General features: G+C 46.9%; 1 protein-coding gene across 1 annotated transcript in view; it reads right to left on the bottom strand.

Annotated features, from left to right (window-relative positions):
* Window positions 1-20,975, bottom strand: part of LOC127416693 (RNA-binding Raly-like protein) — a 102,630-nt gene extending 81,655 nt beyond the window's left edge. The window contains exons 1-3 of the mRNA XM_051656203.1: window positions 20,955-20,975; window positions 19,807-19,894; window positions 17,135-17,213 (exon numbers count right to left, since the gene is read on the bottom strand). Of these exons, the coding sequence (XP_051512163.1) occupies window positions 17,135-17,213; window positions 19,807-19,894; window positions 20,955-20,975 (188 nt within the window). The remainder of the gene's footprint in view (window positions 1-17,134; window positions 17,214-19,806; window positions 19,895-20,954) is intronic.
* Window positions 20,976-23,144: the final 2,169 nt, after the last annotated feature.

Below are 23,144 nucleotides of genomic sequence, written 5' to 3'. Positions count from 1 at the left end.
AGGGAGGGATAGAGGGTAAGCCTTGCTTCTAGGGGGAGATGAATTGGGTAGCAAGGTCTGAGGGGTGGTAATCAGGTGGCTTTGTCTATGCTTAATACCTCTATGAGTTCAGAATATTCCTTGGGGATGTGAGTGTGGATGTTAGTCTGCTCTCCACACTCGTGGTCAGGCATGGTATTATTAACTCTGTGGTTAGACAATGCTCTTGACAGAATGGAGACCAATGCAGCAATTCCCCTTTTCTCCAGGAGATCTGTGGGTCATGGAGTAATAGCCATGGGTATCCTAGTATAATGGGGTGGCGAGAGATGTGATGACATGGAAAAGTCCTACTTAAATCTGGATAGGGATAGCTTTATGGATTATCTGCCACGTGCCTATGGGTGCATTATGTACTGCAGTGATTCGGATGGGAGGATTACATGGTATTGTAGGGATATTGAATTTGGTAACTATCTGATGATGAATGAGGTTCAATGCAGCTCCTGAATCCACTAGCGCTGTAACACATGATTGGTAAACTTCAATTAAAATGGTCACAGGAAGATTAAAATTCTGACTAGAAACTGAATCGAATGTGATGCTCACCCTTAGAGAGGGTCCAGCTGAGGCTGTGGCTTTATTTGGGCATGTGTTACAACGATGTCCTGGTTGGCCACAGTAGAAATATAACCCTTCATCTCATCTGCACTGGCGTTCCTCCTCCGCCACCCTCACACGCCCGATTTGCATGGGTTCATTCGATTCGGCTGACAAAGTAACAGGAGATGAGGCAGTAGCAGAGAAATGCTTGAGTACATTGGATCATGGCCGATTGCACATGAGATTGTCGATTTTAACGGTCAAGTTAATGTACTCAGACAAATTTAACGATTCATCCTTGCATGCCAGCTCAGCTTGCAGTGTGGGATTTAAACCTTCTCGGAATACTGATTTGAGAGCAATATCGTTCCAACCGCTCTGTGCTGCTAAAGTACGAAATTGTACTGCATAATCAGCTGCACATAATTCCCCCTGGCGTAGATGCAATAACTGCATAGAAATGTCTCTTCCCCCTGCAAGGTATTCAAAAACGGCCTTAATCTTTTGAGAGAAATATGTAAAGGACTTGTGAATTTGTGCAGCATTATCCCAAACTGCCGAGGCCCACTCTAATGCTTTACCGGTATGAAAACTCATCAATAAAGCACATTTAGCTGTCTCTTGATTAAAAGAAGTCGGGTTGGTGAGTGAAATATATTGAACATTGCCTCAGAAATCCCTTGCATTTATCGGCAGATCCATCAAACTTTTCAGGCAGTACCAGTCGTACCGTGTCGGGGTGTGGGGAAGGCATTGACATGATATAGCATGTCAGATATTCATTAGCGGCTCAAAGATTCACAAGTTGTTCTTGAAATCCCTGCAGTACATCAATTTGATAAGCGATCATGGCTCTGAGCTGTGTAACCTCTGCTGGATTCTGGTCAGGCGAAGTATTCTGTAATGAACCCATAGCTGGAGGCAGATTAGAATCCATATTGCTGAGGTTCTTTATTTTCAACGACAATCAAAAGTCAGAACAATCCAAGGTGACAGGCAAAAGACATAACCAAAGTCCAGGCAAGGTTCTAAACACAGCAAGGCAGGCAAACAGCAAACAAAATCCAAATGAATAGACAAAGGGGTAAATCCAACAAACAGGCAAAAGGGTCAATATACTAGTAACAGGCTTTGACAAAAGAAACCGCTTGGTAAAGCAGGTGAACTGGCAATACTTTGCAAAGTGAGAGTGTGAATGCATGGCTTATATACATGGTGAACAGGAAGTGATATGACAGGAACTGATGTGGCAGGAAACAGGAAGTGACAGTTCAGAATTCAGGTGAGGGCTCCCTCTGGTGGACGGGAGATTGCTCATGTTACAATAAAGGAATTTTCTAAAAAAATGGGAAAATAGAACAAAGAGTTTAAACACAAAATGGCCAGCAGAGGGAACATTTGATGTGTAGAGAAATGGAGGCATTGATAAAAAACCACAAGGCCAAAGATAAGGGCAGGAAAAGGGAAGACAAAGGGAAAAAGAACAAGAGTTACTGCATTTATTCAAAAATCATGAGATAAAATTACTAAAAATTGAGAGACAGGCAAGAAGGCTATTGGATGATAAAACTGAAGGAAAAAAAAAGAGAGACCACCTCCACTTTTGGACCAATCTGGGAAACAGATGCCTGTCATATTGGGAACAGTAGAAGTAGATGATGTAAAGGAAAGCAATTATGAAGAAAGGGACAGTGAAATGGCAAGAGACAGGGAACAGCCAAGAGCAGAAAGCACAAGGGAAAGGGACAGTGAGATGATGAGTGATAGAAAAGGGTTAAGAGCAGAAGACAAAAAGGGAAAAAGAAAAGGATATGTGAGAAGAGAAGAAATGGAAAATATGAATGCCTATCAGCACATGCCATCAGCACTAGGAGAGATGGGAGAGACACGAGAAGATCAGGATGTGTCACAAATACTAGAAGAGTTGAGAAATAGACAACAGGAAAGGTCAATGGGAAGGTTTACACCTAAGAGAAACCAAACAGAAGTGATGGAGACATTGGAGCAAGAGATAAGAGAAACTGGGGAACAAATATCAAGAGGTGCAAGCAATGAGAAGAGACCCGGCAAGATTGTAATCTAGAGAAAGACGCAGATGCTCAACTCCAAGATCACACTCAAGTAGCCCTATGAGAGAATATAAACCTGTTTCAGGCTAACTACTCTTTGAGGATGTGCCAAAGGAGGAACCATACTGGAAAAGAAGTGGAAGAGGCAGACTGATGAGATCAACAAGCAGCATGCATCTACCCAGTGACTACCTAAGCAACATGCATATACTTAGAGAGTACCCAAGCAACACGCATCCACTCAGTGAAGATTCAATGCAGTGCCCGATTTTAATCAAAGGCACACAAGGACAGTATGTGCCATGGGCCAATCAAGATCTTGATGGACTGATAGCCTGCCTTCCAGACATCTATGAGGAGGCTGGAAAATGGATCATAATGGTGGAAGAAGAAACAATGGTCAAGTTGCTGGCGATTGGAGAAATCAAAGCACTACCAGCTAAATGCCTGGGGGGATCCAAGATGAATGAGATCCTTAGAAAGGTGCATCTAAGAGGTGCAACTGACAATTCAAGAATGGATGGGGTCGCATTTGACAGATATCGTGCTGATATATGGGCAGCATTGAGAAAAGAATACCCCACATGAATGGACCTGAAATCTCTGAGAGGAGAACCAATAGGTGAAATAGAAAATCCTACCACCTACATTCAGAGACAACTGAGAAGATGGAAACAAGAGCTGGAGAGAAACCCAGAAGGATATCCAGTGATGAAAACATTATTCAGAACTGCCATAGTGGATGCCATGCCACCCCCAGTCAAGGCCAAGCTAGAAGATGTAGTTGGACTGAACTCCAAGATACACAGAGATTTCTGTGAACATGTGAGACATGCTGTGGAACAATACAGGAAGAATGAGCTGGAAAAAAAAAAAACAGGAGAGAGAATTGCAGAGAAAGCTGAAACAACTACAACTTGAAGAACTGATTGGTAAAAGAAAGAAGATTCAAGCTACAGTCAAAGACAAAGAAAAGGAACAATCAGCAGTAATGGCTCCTGTGAACATGCCTGTACCTGCTGCTTACAGTAGTGGCACCAGCACCTGTTGTCCAGAATGCAATGTCAACAGCTGGAAATACATCACAGCCACCAGCACCAATCGTGATTTACCTAAAACCAGAACAACCAAACAACAGAAACTGGAACAGACAACAAAAAGGAGGAAGAGGAAGACAGAACAGTGGCCAACAGAGAATTAATGGTCAGGAATATGCTGGGGATACAATCAGCCTGGACACAACAGAAGAGACTGCCCTACTAATCCATAGCAAAATGACCAACTACCAAGTCCAAGCAATAATCCATGGCAGCAAGAATACCAAGCTCAAGCTCAAGCTCAAGATCCAGTCAATCCATGGCATGGACCACAACAGGGCTACTAGGGCTGCCCAGAGGATCCTACGGGGAGGGGTCAGCTTCCAATGATATCGTCTGATGCTGATCAAGAACCTATGATGCAGGTTAAAATAGAGGGCAAGACAACACCAGTTATGCTAGACACTGGAGCAACATTCACATGTATAAATCCAAATGATGCCTCTCACCTCCCCGAGTCAGGAAAAATGTAAAGACTGTAGGATTCTTGGGACTTACGCAGTTAATTCCAATGACGGCTCCAGTTAGCATAACAGTAAAAGACACAGAAATAAAGATTCCCATTCTAATATCAGAACAAACACCTGTTAATTTGTAAGGAAGGGATGCCATATGTAAAATGAACTCGCAGATATGGTGCTCTCCAGAAGGAATATACATAGACAGCAGGGGAATCAAAAAAATGACTATCACAAAATTCCAAGAACCCCAAGAGCCACAAGCAAACATATATTGGTTCAGAGATTTAGGGAAAGATGTTGAAGAAACAGTCAACAAATTGGGAAAATATATCAAAGAGCAGCTTTGTGAAACAAGCATGCCAAAAACGGTGTTCCACTGTACCATAATATATGATCATGGTAGAGACCCTATGAAACAGGAAGCTGTAGAAGGGATTAAAAAGACTATTGAGGGGTTGATCAAAGCAGGGATATTAACTGAAACAGCAAGCCATTGCAACACACCCATATTGCCAGTTGCTAAGGTAGACAAAGCAAAATGGCACTTAGTGCATGACTTGAGAGCAGTTAATGAGGTAGTGGAAAACTTGCCTGCTGAGGTCCCAAATCCACATACACTGTTGACTAATGTTCCTCCTGCTGCCAATTATTTTACTGTCATTGACCTGTGCTTCTTCAGCATCCCCTTAGCAGAGGAAAGCAGACACCTTTTTTCATTCACCTATCAAGGTAAAGAGTATACATACACCAGAATGCCCCAGGGATTCAAACATTCACCACATGTGTTCAATCAAGTTTTGAAAACTGATTTGGAAGATCTTAGACTGGATAGTTCATTGATACAATATGTAGATGATCTGCTGATTTGCTCAACAACATTAGAACAATGTCACCAAGATTCTACCAAAGTGCTAACTAAACTGGCTGAACGAGGCCACAAGGTCTCTATAGAGAAATTGCAATACTGCCTGCCTGGAATATTTAGGACAAATCATTGCACATAAAACTAAAGCTATATCACCAAGCCAATTGGAGGGCATAAGTAAAGCACCTCAACCACAAACAGTGGGACAAATGATGACCTTTTTAGGTATGACAGGCTTTAGTGCTGATTGGATAGAAGATTATGTTATCAAAACAGCCCCCTTGAGGGCACTGATTAAACAGACAGGGCATCAGAATCTCCGAGCTCGACTAACATGGGATACTGATGCATTGATAGCCTTTGAATCATTGAAAAAAGAGCTTCAAATAGCTCCAGCTCTAGCAACCCCAGACTATGCCAAACCATTTCATTTGTATGTAGCAGATAGAAGAGATGGATATGCGTCAGCAGTCTTAATGCAGAAAACTTGTAGTGGAAGAAAAAAGCAACCAATAGCTTATTATAGCACCAAATTGGACAATGTAGCACAGGGCTACCCGCCATGTTATCAAGGACTTGAAGCAGTATATTTTGCTTATGATAAAGCTTCCACTGTGACAATGGGCTACCCAGTAATAATTTACACTCATCACAAGGTAACAGAACTATTAGAACAAGGCAGATTTGTTTTAACCCAAGCCAGGTGTTTGACATACTCAACACTGCTAACTTACCAAGACATCACCATAAAATGATGCACAACAATAAACCCAGCCAATTTCATTCCTCTAGAAGGCAAGGGAACACCTCATGAATGTGTAATAGACTCCCTAGATTTTACTCGTTTGAGACCAGATCTAGAGTCAACACCAATCATTGATGCAGAGGTAGACTATTTTGTAGATCGGTCATGTTTCAGAGACCATCTAGGAAATCATGCTGGCTATGCTATTGTCAAGAGAGAAGACAAAAATGTTGTCCAAATTGTGGTGCAGCATTGTGAGCAACTATGCTCAGCACAATTGGCTGAATTAAAAGCACTAACTGAAGCTTGTCATTTGGCGAAAAATGTAACTGTTAATATTTATACAGATTCTGCATATGCACATGGAGTGTGCCATCTTTTTAGAGCAGTTTGGGAGCAAAGGGGGTTCAAAAAGTGATGGAACACCAATTCAGCACGGTGACCAAATAATCAAGCTCATGATGCATCCAAAGAGATTGGCTATCATCAAATGTTAAGCACACAAAAAAGGCAATGATTTTGTCATTCAAGGTAATACTCCTGCAGACTTATATGCCAAAAGGGCCTCAGGATGCCAATTAGCAGTAATGGCACCTTCAATCTTGATTCAACCTCAACCCCAATTGGATGATATAGCACGTATGCAGTAACAAGCTGGCATTTATGAACACAGGGTATGGCAACAAAGAGGTGAAAGCAGGAACAAATGGTATGTGGTGCTCACATGAAGGCCACATGATTGCTCCAACATCACTCCTTACTATTTTAATATCAGATGCGCATGGATTTGACCATTGCGCAAGGGGGGAAGTGATAAAAAAAATAAAACAACAGGGATATTGGTCCCTATACCTACAGGCAATGGTAGAAATTTGTGCCCAAAATAATGTCAGAAAGGGTAAATCTGCACCAATAGGTCACATACCAGTCCCAGAAGGACTATTTAAACATTTGGTAATAGACTATGTGGACATGATAAAATCAGTAAGAGGAAAAAGATACATGTTGGTAATAATAGACAGATTCAGTAGATGAGTAGAGGCAGTACTGTCAGCAGACCAGGGAGCTCAAACTGTGATTACATTTTTGACCAGAGAAGTCATTCCAAGATTTGGTATACCATCTCAAATCAGTTCTGACAATGGCTCAGCATTTGTCCAAAGAACAGTGAAAACAGTGTTGCAGCAACTAAGAATAAAACACTAAGTGTGGACTAGGGTATGTCTATCATCCACAATCACAGGGAATCGTAGAAAGAGTTAATGGAACTCTCAAAGCTAAGCTTAATAAAATTTGTGCTGATACTAAACTCAATTGGGTTGATGCCCTACCTCTTGCATTCATGAGTTACTGCATGCAGACCAATAGAGTCACTAATCTAACACAGCATGAAATGCTAACAGGCAGACCCATGCCAATACCATATTTGAGAGGTCCTTATGAAGGCCCACCTCTAGAACAGTTGCAGATGGAATTAAAGGCTTACATGAGACAATTAACTACTACACATGGAGACATTTATTCACAGGAACAGAGAAGGGGACCCAGGGAAGAAGAACAAGTGCCCTGTCCCATAGTTCCTGGAGACCAAGTGTACCTGAGAGTTTTTAGGAGGAAATGGAATGAACCCAGAAAGGAAGGACCTTATACTGTAGTAAGGGCAACCCCAACAGCAGTACAGGTGGAAGGTAGCACAACGTGGTATCATTTGAATCACTGCACTAGAGTACCTAGATTGAGACCAAGGAGACGAGAAGACCAAATAGATAGTGCAGAAGACAATCAGGAAGAGGCTGAAAGAGGAATTGAAGCCCATGACCAAGAAAGGGCAGAACAAGGAGAAGGAAGTGCAGAGCAGGAAAGAGAGAGTAGTAACACTGTTGCACCTCATTTTAGGGCAGCTGAGCATGCTGAAGCAAGAGATGAAGTACAAGACAGCAAGGTGAGAGAGGTCCTGACATTGATACTGATGCTGGTGCAGCAGTTGCCCCAGACCCAAGGCCTAGAGACCAATCCACAGACCCAGGGCAGGAAGATTTTCCCATGCTTGACTTCTCACCAGGACAGACGTTTCCCACAACTGACTTCTCATCCTTTGAGTGGTTTCCTGAATCCCCATAATGACACTGATCCAATGCAAGGTACTCAAGTAAATAAATCCATTAAAAAGAGGTCTATAAAATTGCCACTTGGTACCACTTATGACATCTATAATGATACAGACTATGAAGTAGACCCATTATTGGAAAATGAAAGAATACTGGAAAATGCATACCATAATGATTGGTTCAAGTGGGCAGAGTATACAGCGAAACAATCAGGAATGTCTAATTGCGTGTTATGTTCACAATCACCTCTGAAAAAGCTTACAGTAGTGCCCAACAAATATGATTGTATGCATTGTGCCCAATATTACTCACAAAACTGTGCTAAAAGAAAAATACCCTTGTGCCCAGCCGAGTGTTTAGCAATCTTAGGACATCCAGAATTTCAAGAATATTACAATAAGGAAGTCTGGGAAGATGAATGTAAATGTTTAGACATTCGAATAGATGTGAGAAAAAGAGAAAATCCTTTAAAATATGTCATAAACCCAGGCTTGAATATGAGTGTTTTATTAAATACACTGGAGAGGTTAATGTAGGAGAATTTCAAGGCAACTGTGCAATGATTTGGCATCTGGAGTGACATATATGGTGATCAAGCAAAAGGTTATGAGCTTAACAGAATGATATTGGCAACAGCCACAGTGAAGGAAAATTTTACAAAAATAGAAGCCCCAAGAGGTATGGATAAATCTGTGGAAGGATGCCTTGTAGATTGTGAAAACCAAACTTTGGTCTCTTCAGTACAAACAACATATGAGGAAAAAACAGTAGCCATAGAATCAGAATCAGAATGAGCATTATTTCCAAATATGCTTACACATACAAGGAATTTGTCTTGGTGACAGGAGCTTCCAGTACGCAACAATATAAAAGCAGCAACAAGACTTTTAAAAAATAATTAAAATTGAATAAAAAATAGATAAATATTGAAAAGCAAAAAGTATATATAGAATACACAAGAGACAATATATATACAGTATATAAACATACATACATACATATACACTATATTGCCAAAAGTATTCGCTCATCTGCCTTTAGACGCATATGAACTTAAGTGACATCCCATTCTTAATCCATAGGGTTTAATATGACGTCGGCCCACCCTTTGCAGCTATAACAGCTTCAACTCTTCTGGGAAGGCTTTCCACAAGGTTTAGGAATGTGTTTATGGGAATTTTTGACCATTCTTCCAGAAGCGCATTTGTGAGGTCTGACACTGATGTTGGACGAGAAGGCCTTGCTCGCAGTCTTCGCTCTAATTCATCCCAAAGGTGCTCTATTGGGTTGAGGTCAGGACTCTGTGCAGGCCAGTCAAGTTCTTCCACACCAAACTCGCTCATCCATGTCTTTATGGACCTTGCTTTGTGCACTGGTGCGCAGTCATGTTGGAACAGGAAGGGGCCATCCCCAAACTGTTTCCACAAAGTTGGGAGCATGGAATTGTCCAAAATCTCTTGGGATGCTGAAGCATTCAGTGTTCCTTTCACTGGAACTAAGGGGCCAAGCCCAGCTCCTGAAAAACAACCCGTGCGGTCCAGATAGATGTGCAGGGCATGAACTGGACACAACAATTATAAGGTTGGGTCTTCCTCCTCTGAAGGGAGTGCTTGCAGGTTCACCACCTGATCCCGAAAGGGAGTGGTAGGAATTTTGGGCACGTAACCAGGCCGGGGTCTCAAGATCACATGAGAGTGTCCCGGCCCGAATTCCGGGCATTCGCTGGTGACAGAGAGTGCCTGCAGGTCCCAAACCTTCTTGATAGAGGTGAGCGCTACCAGGAGGGCCGTCTTCAGCGACAGAGTGCTGAGCTTGGCCTGCTCCAGGGGCTCAAATGGGGCTCTTTGTAAGGCCGATAGGACCACAGAGAGATCCCAAAAGGGAATCAGGTGTGGTCTAGGAGGATCTGAGAACCATGTCTGCTGACTCCAAAGGAGGAGGCGGTGGGCAAGTTGCAACACGCGACATGAGTGTACGCCGCCCTGGCGGTTTATGTATGCCACGGTCGCTGTGTTGTCCATCCAGACCAACACATGCTTGCCCTGAATCAATGGCTGATACTGCCAGCAACTCTAGGCGTTGAGGCGGGGCCCAGTCCAGAGCCCCAATATTGCCTGCACATTGCACACGGTGCCCCAGCCCGAATTCGAGGCATCTGTCATGACGACACACCTCAAGACCTGCTCTAAGGGAACCCCTGCCTGTAGAAATGCTGTGATAGTCACACGCTGGGTGCTGTGGCACCATGCTCACCTCAGGACTTGAGTCTGTAGGCAGTGCTGGAGCGGTCTCATATGCATCAACCTGAGGGGAAGTACCACCGCCGAGGTTGCCATATGCCCCAGGAGCCTCTGAAATTGTTTCAGTGGCACCGCTGTCCTCCACCTGAAGGTCTTCAGGCAGGCCAGCACTAACTGTGCACGCTCGTTCGTGAGGCATGCCATCATGGTGACCGAGTCCAGCTCCATGCCAAGAAAAGAGATGCTCTGCACAGGGGAGAGCTTGCTCTTTTCCCGGTTGACCTGAAGTCCCAGTTGGTCAAGGTGCTGAAGCACAAGGTCCCTGTGTGCACACAATAGATCTCACGAGTGAGCTAGGATAAGCCAGTTGTCAAGGTAATTGAGGATGCGAATACCCTTCTCCCTTAGCGGGGCCAGGGCAGCCTCTGCAACTTTGGTAAAGATGCGAGGGGACAGGGACAGACCGAAGTGGAGGACCTTGTACTGGTACGCTCACCCCTCCAAGGCAAACTGAAGAAGCGGTCTGTGTCGAGGAAGGATCGATACATGGAAGTACGCGTCCTTCAGGTCAATGGCCGCAAACCAATCCCAATGTCACACTGATGCCAGGATGTGCTTCTGCATCTGCATCTTGAATGGAAGCCTGTGTAAGGCTCTGTTCAAGGTACACAGATCCAGAATTGGGCGCAACCCACCCCCTCTCTTGGGCACAATAAAATAAGGGCTGTAGAAGCCCTTGTGCATCTCGGCTAGAGGGACGGGCTCTATCGCTCCCTTCGCCAAAACCTCACTTCGCACTGAGGTGGAGAGGATGCCACTGAACCTGGGTGGATGTCTGGAGAACTGGATCGCATAACCGAGACGTATCGTTCTGATAAGCCATCGCGACAGGCTGGAGAGTGCTAACCAGGCTCCCAGCCTCTGCGCTAATGGCACCAGAGGGACGATCGGTTTTATCATGCCTGGGGTGGGTGGTTCGTGGTGAGGTAGAGCTGAAGCCCCACCGGGAAGATCGTCCGGGGGTGGCGTGCTGCTCTGCTGGCCCACAACAGTGGCCGGCGGTGCACCGCTAGAGCGCGCTCTACCTGGGGAAGCTCAACATATCCCTTGGCCGCCCCGCCATCGAGGGTAGTCAGGATGGATGAGTCTGTGTAGCGTGTACTGGCGGAGAAAGGTGCCTTCCATGACCTCGCAAGCTCCTCCGGGAAGCCGTGCTCCGAGCCCAGAAACCAATCCTCCAGCCACGAAAGCTCAGGGCAGGGTGGAGGGTTCCACTCAAGCCCAATGTTCGCAGCTGCCCGGACAAGCACGGATGCTAACTCAGCATCCGCTTTGTCCTGAGCTCTGCTGCCCAAGAGTGGGAGCTCAGTAGATTCGTCCGCTTCCGAAAGCAGCAGCCCACCCTCCAATGCTGCGACCGACAATTCATCCTCATCGCAAAGCCCCGAACGAGACATTGAATCCGCACTGAGGCGGACCGCCTGCCTCGCTCGTGAACTCTACCGGGCAGAACAAGCGTGCTGGGAGATGGGAGGTCCACAGGGACTGAGCCGGCGGATAGAATCCCATAACCACATCCAAATTGCCCACGCCGCTGGCCGTCCCAGCCACCTGTGATTCAACACAGGACGGACCAAGTCGGGGAGCAGCTGCGGTGGCTCTCTGCTTCATATAGAAAGAAGAGAGCTGTGACCGCAAAGTTCTCATGGGCATATTCTCACAGTGAGAACATGACCCATCCACAAATGCTGCCTCAGCATGCTGGCGACCCAAGCACTCGAGACTTTGTGGCCATCCGATGGGGATCTTTAAAAAGACATCAATCATTTGTGCGAGCTCTTTTAGAGGAAATTACTCTTAAGAATTTGCTCTTTTACACCTGTGAACTCAGCTGCCGAAGCGCCCAGGGGAAGAACAACACTCTACCGTGCGAGAGCAACCGCTGATATGCGCCTTATATCCAGCAGTAACAAGGTGATGGGATGAACACAACACATGTATTCGGCTCCAAAGAACAAGTCTGAATGAGTGGTGCATGCCATCTCCTTTTATACCCGTATGTCCGGGGTGGAGAGCGGCATGCAAATTCAACTCGCCAATTCTCATTGGTCTTTTCTGAATAAATCAGAGGTGATTGGGGCTCTCAAGAGCGAACCCCTAGTGTCACTACATCGACACAATGTCGAGTGAGTGACAGACAGGGAACCATAATTTCGATTGGTTAGAAAACACATTGTGTGAGTCAGAACATGCTAAAGGACTGTGATGAATGGTTATAGTTGTAAAGCTCTAAGAGGAGTTAGAGTGGTAAGGGATTTTGAGGACAAAAACAACTTTTATCTAGCCCACATACAGTATATATAAAGTGAGTTCTTTTGCACAGACAGTTTTCATGATCACTTGCTGTGAAATGCTGTTTTATTAAGCATTCTTACAAATGCAAACAATTGCCCTTTGCAGTGTCAGCATGAGGCAGATTAAAACATTTCATCCAGCGGGGGTCTGTGGGGAAAGTTCTCCTTTAAGAACAGGAAAAAGAGTGAAAGAACATGAAAATGAGATGAGATAGAGGCAAAAACCTGCCAATCAGAAATGCCTCAGGGGAGCAGGCCAGGGGTTTATCGCTTGATTGACAGGTATGACATTTGCTCATTCAATCTCAGAGTGCAGTTTCAACTTGCTCTCAAAAGAGTCCCCCATACAACCCTTTAGTGAGGCTCAAAAGGGAGTCACACATAAATACACACAAATAAATACCCTATGGTTTGCTTTCAACCCCTTTGTCCTTTTCACAGTCACTCACATATAATGCAGCTACATTAACATATCCGAAATTCACACTGTATTGAGAGGTACAGTATTTAAGTCAACACATGCAATTCTCTGATAATTTCTGACCATTCTGTTCATATATCTTGATCGGAGTTGAAGAAGTCTGAAGGAAATGGCAGAGTAAGCTGAGAAAGGGAGCTTCTGGCTATGGTTAAAAAAGCAGGACAAAAAAAGGGTGGGGTGGGGGGGTAGAAGTAAGAAAGGCAGTAGGGGAAAGTAGAGTTATGGAACATTTGTGAGGTTTTGAGATAATGTCTGGTACAATTACGATGGGGGAAGGAATAAGGCGGCTTGTGTCTGTCTTGTATGCTAGGTAGGGTTATTGGAGATGTTGGCACATAGGGCTAGCACTGCCTTTGCCACCAGGATGGCATGTATGGTCGCATAGGAGGTTATGCCATACGGAACCGGGGCACTGAGCACGCATCAACAGTGCCAATGGGGCTAGCACAGCCTTAGCCACTGGGTTGATGAGTATGGTCATGATAACCTTCTCTGCATGTTATGAACTGTAAATGTGGAATGTCTTGATGTGAAGGCACGTATAAGAGGAAAGGATCCGGTGTGCAGCTACGAGGGGTGGCAGGGAGATGTCCCTGACCGCTGTCCCACCACCAGGAGATGTTCCGCCATTAATGGGGCAAAACATCTATGATGGGTGGCTCCCGGCTGATGACCCCATAGCTGGACTGAAGGCACTGGCGGAAATGTGGCAGCAGGTTTTGAAAGCTACCCGTGCACCTGAAAAGTTTGACCCGAATCACTGGAGACTGATAATAACAGCTAATAAAGTTAAAATATACATTATACAGTAAATCTCATGCTACAAGAGGATAATGCCCCAATCAGAGTCTGTGATATGGAAATACAGGTTAATGGGAGACACAGGTGAAGGAGTATGCTGTCATGAAAGTGAAACGATTCACTTATTAATTTATTTGTAGGTGACGTCACAGTGACTTAATTTTTTTGTTTACAAAAAGTCGTAGAAGTACACCAAAAATGGGGCAAACATCTTTATTCATTATTAAGATACAGTTTGAGCAATCAAACATAGTGGCCCTGCTTTATTTATTTATTTTTGGGCCACCCTGTAGATGAACAAATGTAACCATAATATACAATGGCTCATACTTCATGCAAATGTCGCCAACACACTGCTAGGTGACATAGCTAAGTGATGCTTTGCTGTTTAACCAGAATCACGCTTGCCAGTCATCCATGATTTTATTAAAAAAAAAAATTAACTGCAGTGTAAAACACACTTTGCATATAAGGGGAGATGCATTAGGGAGTTTTTATTCTGATGGTATTATATAATTCATGAGTTTTGATGTCAGGTGTCAAATGTCAAATGTTTTGATGTCGCTGTGCCAAAACAATTTCCACATGCACACTCAGTAATTTTCACTCGCATTTGTTTGCACCTATTTTTTCTATCATTTTTATTTATTTATTTTTTGTCAGCAAAATAGCTCAAACTTGCTGACAGTGTCAAATATGACATATAATGACACCTTGCAGAGCTCAAAGTTGGTCAGCAGCAGTGCGCAATTCATTTCACAGTACCAGTATTGTGTATTTAACACAATAAGCTTTGTAAAACAACTCCTTTATATCAAATGTTTTATTTACACACATACACACAAAAAAGATATTGATTATTGGCTCAGGGGGTTCCTCTTGATTGTTTTGTGGAAGCAGGACACAGTACTTTAATTGTGCATGTGCAAATAACATGTTTGTTATAAGGGAGTTGTTTAACAAAGCTTATTTTGTTAAATAAACATATTTTCAATATGCCTAGTGTGAATAACCAGATGTTTAATGTTTGGAGGGGGACACCACTGTAAAAAGTTTGGGAACCACTGAAATATTTTACATTTACATTCAAAGATCTTGCAAAATTCATTGTTTCGATAGGTTAACATTATTTAGAATATCAGGGTGAAATTCAAGTAATACTTTAGAATATTTCAGTTTGGGAACCCGTGATAGCCCATAACTAATAGTTACTAACACTGGCAGGAAAGTAACTAGGAGGGCAGACATGATGGCTCTTGATGTAGGTGTTCAGTAGGTTGGAACATCTGTACATATGTGTGATTAGGAGGAGGGCGTGGCCAGGCCATGAGGCTGCACGGCCGGCACTGAATCAGCTGATCAGCGGGAGAGCGAGATAAAGGGGAGCTGGGGACGCATTTGAGAGAGAGAGAGAGAGACGCACGCAGCCGCGTTGTGTGTGTCTGTGTACATGTTTGTTTTGTGTTGTTTTAAGTTGAGTTTTACCATTAAACTTTATGTTTACTGTTCAGCCGGTTCACGCCTCCTCCTCACCCATTCTATTACTGTTACAATATGTGTCTCAGTGCATGTGGACGTTTACAAATGTCCTGTCCTGTATTGGTGCCCAGGGGTCTGAGTCAAATTTTTCTTGCTTGTCCGTGATAAGATTCCTCCAGTAGCACAATATTTTTGATAAGGTCTGCTGCAAGTTTTCCTTACCTCTGGCACAGAGATCAATTTGAGATTGATTAAGAGTGCCCGACCGCAGCAAGTGGCTAGATCAATTTGAGATGGATTGTTTCTGCTGGGGGACAAATGGCAAGCAGTTTGGCTCTCCAAAGCCCCCAGCCTACCTCTCTTTCCGGATGTCTTACGGCTGTGGCAGGAATGATTACATTAGCTCAGACCCCAGTCAATGGACGATGAGGGATAGATAAAATATTGGTTTGATTTTATACTCCATGACGAGAATCCAGTGGGATTATGAATGGATGAATTCCTTCCTGTGCGGGTGGGTGGGTGGGGTAGGTGAGGGTCTTCCCCATTTTACCATTAGATCAACAACAGCCTGTCATATGATAGTAAATAAAGAAAGCCTCGTGGTCCAAAATCAGACAGCTATTCGGACCCTTCTTTAACCCCTAATACCTTCAGCTGGTTTTGGCTTTGATGAAACAACAAAAGCAGCTGTTTTCAAACCCAGAGATATTTCTGTGAATGCCAGCTGAAAGTGTGGCTAGTTATAGCATGACAATCTCATGGGTGATCCCTGACTGAACTATGGTTTAATGTCATGGAAACTTTGACATGATTCCTGGACACACAAGGCCTTAGAGGGTGATGAAAATATTCTTACTATTTCTCTAAGGCTTGTTAACAACTCCACACTCTTATAATTGTGTCTTTTGGACAATGGAAGGATCCACAAATATTAACATGCTTGACATGCGTTTGTCTGGAATCATGAGGACTTCAGTTGTGACCGATCTCTGGTCATGCTAGCTGGAGTTTCTTCACCCCATCAACCAGTTAGCGGTCTGAGCAGTCGGGACCATACTGGAATGGTTCAATTATCTCAGGCTGCCACCTCATTAATGATAAACTAACACTATGCTAACTTCTTGTCTCCCACACAACCAACCCTTGTCCCATTTCCTGTCTTTCTTTCCTGAAGCTCTCTGTGCACGTGACAGATGGAGAAGACCCATTTCTCCTGCCTGTCCATACTGTTGTGTCCACGGGTGGTAATGAGAAAGAATAGTGCCATGCAGAAGGGGTTAGATGACAATACCAAATGTCAACTGCAGAAATACAAAGAATCTTCTGGACAATGAGCAGGAAATGTTGCAGAAGTGATGTAGATGATGCTGGTGTTATAAACCAAAAGAATTCAGTGTCTGCCATAGACAAGAATGAATTTCTGGTTATAGCTGGTTTGTTTATTTCCATCATTAGACTACGGCCAGTCGACCAACATGGTGTTTCTGGTAAAGTTGTTTGATCAAGAAAGTCTTAAGCTGGTTAAGAAGCCTGGTGGGGACACCAATGCACTAACATCCCATGCCAGGGACCAAAAACACAAAGGCCCTGATTTACTAAAGGTTTGTGTGTATAAAAACATAACTTTAACTTTATAAAAACAAAACAAACTTTCTAACCTTGTTGCTGACGTTGCTTCTTACATTGTTCTGTTCTAAATAAAACCATAAAAACTATTTGTGCACAGCGTTTGTGTCACATTCTGCCTTTCCACGCTGCTGCGAGTGTCCTGTGAGAGTTTGAGAGTCTTTCTGGCAATGTCAACAGTCTGAAGCAAGTGATACTTACGACTAAAATGTTTCTCACTCACCCATACGCAGTGCTGCCCGGCCTCTTGACTCCCAGCAGCTTCGAGCGTGTGGACTTCTGATCTTCTGTCATGCTCATGTCTGCAGGAACACAAAGAAGATGCATCAGTCACACTTCAGCCATCTCTCCCTCTCTCTCACTCTCTTTCTCCAGTCACAATTCTAGAACCAGGGGCATCATGCACCTAATTTTTTTGAGGGGGCACCAGGGTCAACCAAACCCAACCCACCCCCGCCATTTATGCAAAGTTCATATTGCTGCAACAAGCAGTATAAATCACAGGAAACAGTATAAAACACCTGTTTTAATCAGTAATTGTTGCATTCGATTGCATTTTACATCTTCAGACAGTTTTACATTGCTTTCTTGTGATCTTGCCACTTCTTTTGTGCACATATTTTCAATACACGACATATGATGCAGTGCAAAATGTGTCTCAGCTCAATAGAGAGTGAGCTGAAACCTATCTTTAAAGAAGGTTGTGGAGCCGAGGAGGGCGGGGCCGGGTTGGAATGAGACACACCCGGTCCCCAATCAGCCTGATGGGGCGCGCGAGGGATAAAGGCGGCCGGGGACGACAGTTCGAGAGAGAGAGAATTACAGACAGCTGTGCTGTGTTTTTGGTTGTGTGTTTTTGTGTGTGTTTTTAGTTAATAAATTATTATTTAAGTTGTCAAGCCGGTTCTCGCCTCCTCCTTTCTACTAAATCCCCTTACACTGGTGCCGAAACCCGGGAAGGAGGAGGGATTCCCGTCGCAGAGTCCTCGACACTGCCGTCCACCCAGGGGAGCGCCGCTGCCGTCCGACGGGGGACGGAGTAGCCCGACTACCCGGACGCGGGGAACGGCCGCCGTCCGCGAGGCGAGTGGGGACGGGACTCCCCGACCGCCTGGAGCGAGGGAGCCGCTGCCGGGGGCGGAGGAGTGCCCTGCCGTCCCCCGGGAACGCGAAGGGGTTGAGAGAAGACCGCCGTCCGCGGGGGGGAGGAGGGAAGTGACTCCCCGACCGCCTGGAGTGGTAGGGCCGCTGCCAGGGGCGGAGGAGAGTCCCCACGGGACGCCAGGAACGCGGAGGGGCGTTCTGTCCGCTGGGGGTCGGAGGTCTGACTCCGGTCTGACTCCGGTCCGCCCGGGGAGGAGCGGCTGCAGTCCGCCTGAGAGGGTGGAGTAGTGATCGAGGACCACGCGACGGCGCATCAGAGAACCGGCTTGACAACTTAAATAATAATTTATTAACTAAAAACACACACAAAAACACACAACCAAAAACACAGCACAGCTGTCTGTAATTCTCTCTCTCTCGAACTGTCGTCCCCGGCCGCCTTTATCCCTCGCGCGCCCCATCAGGCTGATTGGGGACCGGGTGTGTCTCATTCCAACCCGGCCCCGCCCTCCTCGGCTCCACAAAGGTGAACATGTAGTCTTCCCTTGAATGAGATGATTACTGTAAATGTAGTTCCCTGTCTGTCACTCACTCGACATTGTGTCGATGTAGTGACAATAGGGGTTCAATCTTGAGAGCCTCAATCACCTTTGCTTAAAATAGAAAAGGCCAATGAAAATTGGAGAGAGGAATTTGCATGCCACTCTCCGCCCCGGACATACAGGTATAAAAGGAGATGGCGTGCATCACTCATTCAGATTTTTTCTTCGGAGCCAAATGCATTCGTGTTCGACCTCTCACTCTTTGCTACACTGCTGGATTCTTACGGCGCATATCAGCGATCACCCTCACACAGTTGAGTGCTGTGTTTCCCCTGGGCGCTTCGGCAGCCTGAGTCTGCATGTGCTAAAGAGTATATTAGAAAGAGTATATCTCCTTCTAAAAGAGCTTGGGCAAACGCTTGGTGTCTTTTTAAAGATGTCCTTCCGCATTTGTGCTACTGGATGTGGCGGTTATCTCTACCCTCCGGATACCCATGAAAGCTGCCTCGAGTGTCTGGGGCGCCAGCACGCCGAGGCGGCTTTTGTGGAAGGGTTATGTTCTCATTGTGAGAACATGCCCACTGCGGTCATGGCTAACTTCCTTCTTCATGAAGCAAGGAGCCACTGTAGCTGCTCCCCAACCCGGTCCGACCTGGGTTGCCGCTCAGCCGGCCAGGTCTGCAAGCACCGCGGGCGATCTGGATGTGGACATGGGAGCGTTTCCACCGGCTCAGCCCCCATGGACCTCCCATCCCCCAGCACGCTCGTTCTGTCCAGACGAGCTGTCGAGCGATGCAGGCGGTCTACTTCAGGGCGGGTTTAATGTGCCGTTCGCGGCTCGCAACGAGGATGAGCTTTCGGTCGTGGCATCGGAGGGTGGGATTCTGCTATCGGAAGTGGACAAATCTTCTGAGCTCCCGCCCACAGGTGGTAGAGCACAGGATGAGTCGGACGCTGAGATGGCAGCCGTGCTTACCCGGGTGGCAGGTAAGTGTGCTGGTCTCAGGGGCCGCTCGCCCGCCCCAGTCACTGGCCACCGTTGCGGGCCTGCAGAGCAGCACGTCCCCCCTGGGCTGTCTTTTGGTGGGGCACCTGCTCTGCCTTGCCGCGAACCACCCTGCCCAGGCACGGTAAGTCCAGTCGTCCCCCTGGTGCTGCTGTCACGGAGGCTGGAGGCCTGGTTAGAGCTCTCCAGCCCCTCACGGTGACTCATCAGGATGATTCACCTCGGCTACATGATCCAGTTTGCCAGACGCCTGCACCGGTTCAGTGGCGTCCTCTCCATTACGGTGCAGGGCGATGGTGCCTCCGTTCTTCTGGCAGATGTTGCCACCCTTCTGGCAAAGGGAGCAATAAAGCCCGTCCCCATAGCTGAGTTGCGCAAGGGCTTCCACAGCCCTTATTTTATCGTGCCCAAGAGAGAGGGAGGGTCGCGCCCAATTTTGAACCCGCATGCCCTGAACAAGGCCTTACATAGGCTTCCATTCAGGATGTTAACGCAGAAGCGCATCCTGGTGTCAGTACGACATCAGGATTGGTTCGCGGCCATCGACCTGAAGGACACGTACTTTCACGTATCGATACTTCCTCAACACAGACCCTTTCTTTGGTTTGCTTTCGAGGGACGAGCATACCAGTACAAGGTCCTCCTCTCCGGTCTGCCCCTGTCCCCTCGCATCTTTACCAAGGTCGCAGAGGCTGCCCTGGCCCCGCTAAGGGAGAAGGGCATACGCATTCTCAGTTATCTCGACGACTAGCTAATCCTAGCTCACTCGCAAGGTCTATTGTGCACACAGGGATCTTGTGCTTCAGCACCTCGACCGACTCAGGCAGAAGGTAGCAGTGCCAGTGAAACAATTTCAGAGGCTCCTGGGGCATATGGCATCCTCGGTGGCAGTTCTCCCCCTTGGGTTGATGCATATGAGACCACTTCAGCACTGACTACAGACTCGAGTCCCGAGGTGGGCATGGTGCCACGGCACCCGGTGTGTGACCATCACGCCACAGTGCCATCAGACTTTCAGCCCTCGGTCGGACCTGGCGTTTCTACGGGCAGGTGTTCCCCTAGAGCAGGTGTCAAGGCGCGTTGTGGTCACGACAGATGCCACGAACTTGGGCTGGGGCACCGTGTTCAACGGTCAGGCAGTGTCAGGGCTCTGGACAGGGCCCTGACTCTAATGGCACATCAACTGGTTAGAGTTGCTGGCAGTATCGCTGGCCCTGAGGAGGCTCCGGCCATTGATTCAGGGCAAGCATGTGTTGGTCCGAACCAACAACATGGTGACCGTAGCGTACATAAACAGCCAAGGCGGCGTAAGCTCGCGTTGTATGTCGCAACTCGCCCACCGCCTCCTCTTTTGGAGTCAGCAGACCCTGAAGTCTCTGCGAGCCACTCACCATCCGGGCGCCCTCAACCATGCAGCGGACGCGCTCTCATGGCAGGTAACGCTCCGCGAGGAGTGGAGACTCCACCCCCATGTAGTTCAGCTGATCTGGGAGAGATTTGGGGAGGCACAGGTAGACCTGTTCGCCTCCCAAGACTCCTCTCATTGCCCCCGTGGTACTCCCTGTCTGATGCCCCCCTCGGCACGGATGCCTTGGTGCACAGTTGGCCAAGTATGCATTTCCTCCTTTGAGCCTCATTGCACAGACTCTGTGCAAAGTCAGGGAGGAAGAGCAGCAAGTCCTGTTCGTTGCGCCGTACCTACGACCTAGCAGGTCTTCCGCCAGCGGTGGTAGACATGATCACTCAGGCCAAGGCCCACTCTACGAGGCAGCTGTATGCCTTGAAGTGGAGTCTTTTCACTAACTGGTGTTCTTCCCACGGGGAAGTCCCACAGAGATGCGCCATCAAGTCTGTGCTGTCTTTTCTTCAGGAAGGGCTGGAGAGACGGCTGTCTCCCTTTACCCTGAAAGTGCACGTGGCTGCCATAGCAGCTCACCACGATACACTGGACAGCAGTCCCTCACGACAGCGCGACCTGATCAACAGGTTCCTCAAAGGAGATTGAATCCTCCTAGACCGTGCCTGATCCCCTCCTGGGATCTCTCTGTGGTCCTACCTGCCCTACAGAGAGTCCCTTTTGAGCACCTGGAGCAGGCCGAGCTCAGCATTCTGTCTCTGAAGACGGCCCTCCTGGTGGCACTCACTTCCATCAAGAGGGTGGGGGACCTACAGGCACTCTCTGTTACCAGAGAATGCCTCAAGTTCGGGCCGGCACACTCTCACGTGATCTTGAGACCCCGGCCTGGTTACGTTCCCAAAGATCTCACCACTTCTTCTTGGGACCAGCTGGTGAACCTGCAAGCACTCCCTTCAGAGGAGGAAGACCCGGCCTTGTCGTTGATGTGTCCAGTTCGCGCCCTGCGCATCTATCCTGACCGCACGCAGAGCTTTAGGCACTCGGAGCAGCTCTTTGTCTGTTTTGGAGGACAGCAGAAGGGGAAAGCTGTCTCCAAGCAGAGGCTGGCCCATTGGATTGTGGATGCCATTTCTCTCGCATACCAGTCTCAGGACTTGCCGTGCCCCTTGGGGATCCGGGCACACTCCACTTGAGGTGTTGCGTCCTCCTGGGCACTGGCAAGGGGGGCCTCTCTAGCAGACATATGCAGAGCTGCGGGTTGGGCTACGCCCAATACCTTTGCAAAGTTTTATAACCTACACGTAGACCCGGTTTCGACCCGAGTGTTACGCGGTAACAGCAGGTAGACCGGGCAGCTGGTTGGGTGTACCGCTTGCATTGCACCTTTACCCTTTTTCAAAGGTGATAATGTGCGCTTTTTGTCCACAATATTTCCCCGTACCAGTGCACTCCGGATGCCTCTTTAATTCTTTAGCACTGTCCGGTGATGAACTCGGCGGAGGAGTAACACCACCAGGCCCAGTACTCGTGGTATTCCCCTTTTCAGGTGAGCCCGTGTGCTTGGATTCAGTGCTCCATGCATGGTGATTCCCCTTTGGTAATCCCGTATGATGAGTTTCCACTGTTCGGTTTCCCCCTTAGGTGAAACCTGTGTTTCCCCTTGTCAGAGCTTTCTCTGTCTTGGCCACTGTGCTGCGTACCCTCTCTGTAGATAGGGTCCTCCTGTGGTATCATTCCATATGTGTACTTCCCCGTTGGTAAGTCCATGTGAGGTATGCTCCACATGTTAACCTCCCTCTGGCAGGATGTGTTCTCCATAGTGCTCTCCTTCCTGGAGAGGGAAGAACACTTCCCAGCGCTATTCTAGAAAGTGCTCGGCGGGAGATTGCTTAACAGCAAATTAAGAAAGGCACCACCGGTAGCCTACTTGGGTAAGTGCCTTCTTCCCCCTTAACAGGACTAGGGAGATGCCTTACCTAACTCGCTGGAAGGTCACGACATGGTTGAGCGCTCGCTGCGAGGCATGCAGCAGCTTGCCCATGTCCACTCTTCCGTGCCTCGTGACACGGTTCAGCGCCTGCAGCATTTCCTATAAGAACCCCTAGTGTCACTACATCGACACAACGTCGAGTGAGTGTCAGACAGGGAACATCTTGGTTACTGATGTAACCTCTGTTCCCTGATGGAGGGAACAAGACATTGTGTCCCTCCTGCCACAGTGTTG

Source organism: Myxocyprinus asiaticus, chromosome 26 (assembly GCF_019703515.2).
Source record: "Myxocyprinus asiaticus isolate MX2 ecotype Aquarium Trade chromosome 26, UBuf_Myxa_2, whole genome shotgun sequence".
Classification (NCBI taxonomy): Eukaryota; Metazoa; Chordata; class Actinopteri; order Cypriniformes; family Catostomidae; genus Myxocyprinus; species Myxocyprinus asiaticus.
Note: the sequence above shows the minus strand (reverse complement) of the source record. Positions and strands in the feature narration are given on the sequence as shown.